Raw genomic sequence first — 9,291 nt, forward strand, 5'->3', positions numbered from 1 at the left:
ATAATTTGTGCACATCTCTGTGATTTCCCTGTAGATTTTCTGCTCTCTCACTCTCATTCTTTAGAGGCCTTTGGAATACCCCCTAGTAGCTTGATCTTACCCTTTTGCTTCTCAACTCTAACCAAATGGATACTGTCCTTGCCCCCTCAAGGACATTCCCTCTTTTCAACACTACAATGTCTTCCCTGATTAGTACTGCCACCCCATCTCCCTTTTTTCCTTCTCTATCTTTTCTGAACACTTTATGTTGTGTGTTAAGTGCCATTCCTTACTTTTTAAGCCACATTTCCGTTACTGCCACTGCAGCATATTCCCATACTGTTTGTGCTTGTAGCTCACCAACCTTATTCACCACACAGTGCATTTACACACATGCATTGTAATTCTGTCTTTGCATTCCTCAGGGCCCTTCTCAGTCTGCTCTTTTCTAATATGGAACTACTCCCTTCTCTAGTATTGTCCCACATTCTCACATTATGCACCTTATTCCTCATTTCTACTTCTATATGCTGGTGCCTATCCCCCTGACAATTTCGTTTCAACCTTCCCCAACCACAATAGTGAACCTGCCCACAAGACCATTGGTCCCAGTCCTGTTGAGGTGCAATCTGTCCCTTTTGAATAGGTGCCTTCTGCCCCAGAGCTGATCCCAATGCCTCAAGAATCTGAAGCCCTCCCTCCTGCACTATGCTTCAAACCACGCATTGATCATCCTTGTCTTCCTATTTCTACTCTCACTAACACGTTGCACTGGGTGTAATTCGGAGTTTACTACCTTTACTATCTTTAACTTCCTCATTATGAACATATTGGTGACTATTGCCTAGATGTGCCCCTACTTTTATTTCTCTTACCTGCTGCAGTAGATCCAATAATGAATCTTCCTTGGGCTTTTTACATACTGGGTTCGAAAGGAGTCCTGTACACACTGTTGGAACTCCATTCCCTTAACCCCTTTACCTACCTCTTCTGTCCATCCATGATGATGATTCTATGTTTTTTCACTCAATTCCCCAATTAGTCTGCATGTTTATTCCAGCGCCTCCCTTCCACTATTAAGTGGTCTGCAGACTGCACCGATTAGTGTCTTTGATTTTTTTTAAATCTCTATTCATATGGATTCTGTTTTTGTCTTGCTGATGACTACATCACTTTTTTTTCTGCCATTATGTTAGCGTACAGCTACTCCACCTCCCCTTTTCCCCCCATCTATTTTTCTAAGTGTGTTATACCCTGCAATGTTTAATTCCCAGTCCTGATTTTTTCTATAGCCATATCTCAGTAATCCCGACTATATCAGGTTCCTCCCATCGCATTATTGCCTCCAGTTCCCCTCTTTTGTTATGGACACTGTGTGCTGTACAGACATTTTAACTCATTTTTAATACGATTTCCTCTCACTTTATGCTTAACCATCTTTTTAAACTCCTGTTCTATAATTATTCCCTTGCCATCAATGTCCTCCCTTACTTTATTCTTCCCTATGCTCTCCTTCCCTGTTTTGTTTACATGTAGGCTGCTCGAGTTTCTTGTCGATCCCTCTCCCCATCTTACAAGTTTAAAGCCTTTGCCATCTACCTATTTACCCTTTCCAGCCAGACACGGATCCCATCCCAGTTCAGGTGGAGCCTGCCCATCAGTACAGCTTTTCCTGTCCCGGAACTGGTGTCCGTGTCACATGACAAGGAACCCCACTTTCACCCACCAGCCCTTTAACTACGTTGGTTCTCCTGAGCTGTCTGCCCCCTATGCCAATTTGCACATGGCTTGGGCAATAATCCAGAGATTTATACCCTCCACTCATCTGCCTTCCAGCCTTCAGTACAAGATTGCTCCGATTGGCAGATATCCCATGGGTATTCCATCTACATTTATTGTGCTACTGATCTCCAGTAGCCTGCTGTGAGAAGAGAGGGCTTTGCTAGCCTGTGTTGGGAGATGTACTTGCACAAAAGAATGAGGTATTCTCAAGCTGTGCATTTTAAGTCATGGAATCTCTTAAACTGCCAAAGTTCTTCCGTGTTTGTCTGGCCTCCGTGTTTGATATTGCCATCGTGCCACAGTGAGTGATCATTCTCTTCTTTGCTGTATAAAGGCACAGCCCAGAATGAGGTCATGAAGTCTGTTAGCAGATCCATATCGATTGCGCAAAAAAATCACATTTGTCGCTTGTTATTGTCCAGTTTCAAGGCTTTCAGCTGCAGTTCAGATGCTTGTGTCTTTCAGGGTGCTGCTTTCTCAAATTGTAATTTTAACTTGTTTTTTGTTCTCCGGCCACGATCTCAGTTGAAGCTGACCTTGTCAGACCAAGTCCGTTCACCCCCGTACCAGCCGTTAGCTAATGCCAGTTCCTGGCTGCTCTCCCATTGCTTCTTTGAATACATTTAGTGGGGGCTGAGCCTCACTGATCAGGAGGCCTGGTTAGCTGGTCTTAACTTGTTATAAGTGTGCGGCAATCAACTGCAGTGCACCGCACTAGTAATGGGAAGATCAGCCCGGGTTTGGCCAGCTTAAAACCACAGCTTTGTGTACCAGGAGATTTGATACCTGCCCAATCTCACTGGCTCCCCATTCCACTGGTGCCAGATTTGGGAGACTGTCTAATGAGCAGTTATGCTGCAGAAAATGTGAAGGAGAGCATGGCAAAAACAAATGGAACAATTAAACTGATTTGTTCAAGAAGGAAATATGACTGGAAATTCGGAGCATACAAGGACAACTTTTTCAGATGCATTAACCACAAATCTTGTGCATCTATTTCCAATTGCTGCTAAGAAATCTATAAAGGAAATTCAGGCCACATCTGGTGATCTACTGCTGGAATCCACACCTCTGCGGCAGGATTAATCAGACCAGTTTTATCTGCTTTGCTTGCAGTTGTCGGAGCCCCAAGTTTAGTACTTCTGCAGACTGTACCAGAAGGACGTGGAGGCTTTGGAGAGGGTACAGAAGAGGTTTACCAGGATGTTGCCTGGTCTGGAGGGTATTGGCTATGAGGAGAGGTTGGATAAAGTTGGATTGTTTTCACTGGAACGACGGAGGTGGAGGGGCGACATGTTAGAGGTTTACAAAGTTATGAGTGGCATGGACAGATTGGATAGTCAGAAGCTTTTTCCCAGGGTGGAAGAGTCAGTTACTAGGGGACATAGGTTTAAGGTGCGAGGGGCAAAGTTTAGAGGGGATGTGCGAGGCAAGTTCTTTACACAGAGGGTGGTGAGTGCCTGGAACTTGCTGCCGGGGGAGGTGGTGGAAGCAGATACGATAGTGACGTTTAAGAGGCATCCTGACAAAAACATGAATAGGATGGGAATGGAGGGATATGGTCCCCGGAAGTGCAGAAGGTTTTAGTTTAGACAGGCATCATGATCGGCGCAGGCTTGGAGGGCCGAATGGCCTGTTCCAGTGCTGTACTGTTCTTTGTTCTTTTGTATTGCGACCCTGCTCAAGATTAACATTGAGGAGCAGTTGTCTCTGGCTGCTCACTCCCTTTCCCCTCTCCTCACCCCTGCTTACTGAACAAATAGTTTACCAAGTGCTCAGCTAAGGCAGTTTAGCTGATTTCTCTTTGTGTTGGAACCATCTGTTTAGCATTTTCTTTCTTATGAGGTTCCCTTGGTGTCCCTTTATATTCATGGGTTTATCCAATAGATACTGCTGTAACAATAGCCATATGGGGTTAATACAAAGAACAGTACAGCACAGGAACAGGCTATTCGGCCCTCCAAGCCTGCGCTGATCTTGATGCCTGCCTAAACTAAAACCTTCTGCACTTCCGGGGACCGTATCCCTCTATTCCCTTCCTATTCGTGTTTTTGTCAGGATGCCTCTTAAACGTCACTATCGTATCTGCTTCTACCACCTCCCCCGGCAGCAAGTTCCAGGCACTCACCACCCTCTGTGTAAAGAACTTGCCTCGCACATCCCCTCTAAACTTTGCCCCTCTCACCTTAAACCTATGTCCCCTAGTAACTGACTCTTCCACCCTGGGAAAAAGCTTCTGACTATCCACTCTGTCCATGCCGCTCATAACTTTGTAAACCTCTATCATGTCGCCCCTCCACCTCCGTCGTTCCAGTGAAAACAATCCGCGTTTATCCAACCTCTCCTCATAGCTAATGCCCTCCAGACCAGGCAACATCCTGGTAAACCTCTTCTGTACCCACCCCAAAGCCTCCACGTCCTTCTGGTAGTGTGGCGACCAGAATTGCACGCAATATTCTAAGTGTGGCCTAACTAAGGTTCTGTACAGCTGCAGCATGACTTGCCAATTTTTATACTCTATGCCCCAACCGATGAAGGCAAGCATGCCATATGCCGCCTTGACTACCTTATCCACCTGCGTTGCCACTTTCAGTGACCTGTGGACCTGTACGCCCAGATCTCTCTGCCTGTCAATACTCCTAAGGGTTCTGCCATTTACTGTATACTTCCCACCTGCATTAGACTTACCAAAATGCATTACCTCACATTTGTCCGGATTAAACTCCATCTGCCATTTCTCCACCCAAGTCTCCAACCGATCTGTATCCTCTGACAATCCTCAACACTATCCGCAACTCCACCAACCTTTGTGTCGTCCGCAAAAGTCCCAGCACTGATCCCTGCGGAACACCACAGGTCACATCCCTCCATTCAGAAAAGCACCCTTCCACTGCTACCCTCTGTCTTCTATGACTGAGCCAGTTCTGTATCCATCTTGCCAGCTCACCTCTGATCCCGTGTGACTTCACCTTTTGTACCAGTCTGCCATGAGGGACCTTGTCAAAGGCTTTAATGAAGTCCATATAGATAATATCCACTGCCCTTCCTTCATCAATCATCTTTGTAACTTCCTCAAAAAACTCAATCAAGTTTGTGAGACATGACCTCCCCTTCACAAAACCATGCTGCCTCTCGCTAATAAGTTCGTTTGTTTCCAAATGGGAGTAAATCCTGTCCCGAAGAATCCTCTCTAATAATTTCCCTACCCCTGACGTAAGGCTCACCGGCCTATAATTTCCTGGATTATCCTTGCTACCCTTCTTAAACAAAGGAACAACATTGCCTATTCTCCAGTCCTCTGGGACCTCACCTGTAGCCAATGAGGATGCAAAGATTTCTGTCAAGGCCCCAGCAATTTCTTCCCTTGCCTCCCTCAGTATTCTGGGGTAGATCCCATCAGGCCCTGGGGACTTATCTACCTTAATGCTTTGCAAGACATCCAACACGTCCTTTTTGATAATGACATGACTGAGACTATCTACACTCCCTTCCCTAGGCTCATCATCCACCAAGTCCTTCTCTTTGGTAAATACTGATGCAAAGTACTCATTTAGTACCTCGCCCATTTCCTCTGGCTCCACACGTAGATTCCTTTCTCTGTCCTTGAGTGGGCCAACCCTTTCCCTGGTTACCCTCTTGCTCTTTATATACGTATAAAAAGCCTTGGGATTTACCTTAATCCTGTTTGCCAATGACTTTTCATGACCCCTTTTAGCCCTCCTGACTCCTTGCTTAAGTTCCTTCCTACTGTCTTTAGATTCCTCAAGGGATTCGTCTGTTCCTAGCCTTCCAGCCCTTACGAATGCTTCCTTTTTCTTTTTGACTAGGCTCACAATATCCCGCGTTATCCAAGGTTCCCGAAACTTGCCAAACTTATCGTTCTTCCTCACAGGAACATGCTGGTCCTGGATTCTAATCAACTGACGTTTGAAAGACTCCCACATGTCAGATGTTGATTTACCCTCAAACAGCCGCCCCCAATCTAAATTCTTCAGTTCCTGCCTAATATTGTTATAATTAGCCTTCCCCCAATTTAGCACCTTCACCCAAGGACTACTCTTATCCTTATCCACAAGTACCTTAAAACTTATGGAATTCTGGTCACTGTTCCCGAAATGCTCCCCTACTGAAACCTCGACCACCTGGCCGGGCTCATTCTCCAATACCAGGTCCAGTCTGGCCCCATCCCTAGTTGGACTATCTACATATTGTTTCAAGAAGCCCTCATGGATGCTCCTTACAAATACTGCCCCATCCAAGCCCCTAGCACTAAGTGAGTCCCAGTCAATATAGGGGAAGTTAAAATCACCCACCACTACAACCCTGTTACCTTAACATCTTTCCAAAATCTGTCTACATATCTGCTCCTCTACCTCCCGCTGGCTGTTGGGAGGCCTGTAGTACACCCCCAACATCGTTACTGCACCCTTCCTATTCCTGAGCTCCACCCATATTGCCTTGCTGCACGACCCCTCCGAGGTGTCCTCCCGCAGTACAGCTGTGATATTCTCAACAAGTAATGCAACACCCCCACCCCTTTTACATCCCCCTCTATCCCGCCTGAAGCTTCTAAATCCTGGAACATTTAGCTGCCAATCCTGTCCTTCCCTCAACCAAGTCTCTGTAATAGCAACAACATCATAGTTTCAAGTACTAATCCAAGCTCTAAGTTCATCTGCCTTACCTGTTATACTTCTCGCATTGAAACAAATGCACTTCAGATCACCAGTCCCGCTGTGCTCCGCAACATCTCCCTGCCTGCTCTTCCTCTCAGTCTTACTGGCCTTATTTACTAGTTCCCCCTCATTTATTTCACTTGCTGTCCTACTGCTCTGGTTTAATAAATAACAGTGTATTTATCTGCCAGTAAAATAAGCACATGCCCACAGCTGCTATTCTGTTCTTTCCGATTTCTGACGCGATCCCAAGATGCCATTTCTGCATCATACGTTTGCTGTCTTTGATGTAATGAGCTGTTATAATAAAAAATGGTTATGGAGACCAAAAATCAATCAATCTGCTGAATTTTATAAACTTGCTGTTTCACCCTTTAAGACATTGTGCATTACCAAAGTTCAATGTGTTTTAGGTATTTAAGTGCTGGAGAGTGCAGCCTGCAATTCCTGACTGGGTGAAGAAGTGTGCGCTGGGTTTATTTTAACTGTTCTGCAGCATGCAGGGCTGTCGGGAAACAGAGCATTAAATTCATCAAAGATTCATTGGCTCCTTAATTTTACTGATGGCTGCAATGGAGAGAGCAAAAACAAAAGCCAGCCCTTAAAGCTGAAATATTTAAATCAGGGTAACAACACAAATTACACTTAAATTGTGAGAAAGATGATGAGAATCCTTGTGACCACAGAGCAGGCTGACTTCCTTTAAGATGTTGCCTTTGTCACTTGAAACCTGAAGACCTGAACCACTGTCCCCTCGATTACTCCTTCCCACTTCCCCCAAACCCACCAGCACAAGTGCAATGTTGTTGAAAAGTGTCAGTGTAATTTGTACCTTCTTTCCCAGCCCTACAGCATGCTGGAAAGCACATGGAGGACTGCATAGTGGCCTCATACACAGCACTGCTTCTCGGCTGCCTCTGTCAAGAAAGTCCGGTGAGTAATGGCACTGTTCCTGGAGATGGTTTTGTATCAAAACCTTTTTAATGCTTTTTCTTTAATTAGTTAATTTTTTATTTTATAACTAGCACTTCATGACTTGATGGGTCATCCATATGATTTGAGCAGATTGCACAGGAATCCATGCCTTTATTTGGGGGCAGGAGGCTGATTACATTTGCTGTCTTGTTGGTGCGGATTCTGGCTGGAGTACAGTTCCATGGGGTGTTGCCTGTGCTTCAATTACAGTTTTCTTGCTTACGTACGTACGAACGTACATAGAAATTAGGGGCAGGAGTAGGCCACTAGGCCCCTCGAGCCTGCTCCACCATTCAATAAGATCATGGCTGATCTGATTGTAACCTCGACGCCACATTCCCGCCTACCCCCAAAACCCTCCACCCCCTCGCTTATCAAGAATCTATCTACCTCTGCCTTAAAAATATTCAAAGACTCTGCTTCCACCGCCTTTTGAGTAAGAGAGTTCCAATGACTCTCAACCCTCCGGGAGAAAAATCTTTTTCCTCATCTCTGCCTTAAATGGACGACCCCTTATTTTTAAACAGTGACCTCTAGTTCTAAATTCTCCCACAAGGGGAAACATCCTTTCCACATCCTCCCTGTCAAGACCCCTCAGAATCTTATATGTTTCAATCAAATGGGCAGTGAGTGTCGACAGTCTATTCATTGACACGGTTATCAAACTGACTGACATCTGATGCCCACACATGCACTTACCAGCAGCAATCAGCACCCTGGATGAACTTCCCTCTCATTCTCACCTGCGAGATGCTGAGGATAAATTGTAACTTTTTTTTTCGAAACTGGGCGGGTAATGCACTGATCTTTGCAATTATCCCTAAATTGCCATCTCCTGAATTGACCCATAGAGACACTAATGCCAGTTATACTGGTGTGATCTGCTGGGCCTCTTCATATCCAGCATTGTCCTGAATCTTAATGGCTTCTTTGTTCTTTTAGGTGAATGTCACTACTGTAAGGGAGCTTTTACCTGAAGGAGACTTCTCCATTATGACTGAGATGTTGCATAAGTTTTTGAATTTCATGAATCTTACGGTAAGTGTGACATTTGTCCAAACGATAGCTGTAGATATCCATCTTAGTGTTGTGGGAAACCAGTGCCCGGCTCTGGTGTAAAGCCCAAAAGCTCTTGTCCCTGGCAAACATGCAGAAATGTGAATTATTGCCCTTACTGTCTGTACTTCTTTCTCCATCACTGCCCCACAACAGATATTCTTAACAGCACCTCAGGAGGATCATGGATGATTTTTCTGTTAATCAACAATTGCTTTTCTATCCATTGAACTTTTTCAGTCTGTTTCCTGCCCAGGAAAATCTCCCTGCCAGACACTTATAACTGAAGATAATGTGAGTGTCACTTTCTGCCAGGACAGTATTTTGTTGATGTTTTGGTGAGATGGGCAATCACCTGGAGTGGGGAGGGGAGTGGTTGGTGAGGTGGGGGTGCCTCTTGGATCAGGGAGCTGGAAGGGGGGTTGGTCTCCCTTTCACTCTCTCGCTCTTTGCTGTTCTGGCCCTCTCCGTCTTCTCACTTTTTATGCGTTTCATTTTAAAAAATTTTTAAGCTGCAGAACATTGCCTGAAACACATCAGTGAGCACTGAGTGGATTTTATTTATCTTTTGTCAGATGTTACTTGTTCCTGAGTTAGAACTAGTTGCCCTAAGAAGTCAAAAACAAAGAAAATAAGTTTCCAAAACTGGGATTTTCAGAGATTGAAAAATGTTGCTGAGACTAATACTTACTAACAAAGGCTGAATATTAAATAGAAAAATGCTTCAGTTCCAGCAGCCATTACTGGAGACATTTAATAATGTAGACGGTGCACCCAGTGTATTACATCATTAAATGGAAGGAATTTCAGTCACTTTCAGCCT

General features: G+C 44.9%; 1 protein-coding gene across 1 annotated transcript in view; it reads left to right on the plus strand.

Annotated features, from left to right (window-relative positions):
* LOC137355386 (wings apart-like protein homolog) overlaps positions 1–9,291 on the plus strand; it is a 189,264-nt gene that overhangs the window by 169,989 nt on the left and 9,984 nt on the right. The window contains exons 17-18 of the mRNA XM_068020380.1: positions 7,282–7,370; positions 8,355–8,450. Coding sequence (XP_067876481.1) covers positions 7,282–7,370; positions 8,355–8,450 — 185 coding nt within the window. The remainder of the gene's footprint in view (positions 1–7,281; positions 7,371–8,354; positions 8,451–9,291) is intronic.

Source organism: Heterodontus francisci, chromosome 42 (genome assembly GCF_036365525.1).
Source record: "Heterodontus francisci isolate sHetFra1 chromosome 42, sHetFra1.hap1, whole genome shotgun sequence".
In the NCBI taxonomy this organism is placed as follows: Eukaryota; Metazoa; Chordata; class Chondrichthyes; order Heterodontiformes; family Heterodontidae; genus Heterodontus; species Heterodontus francisci.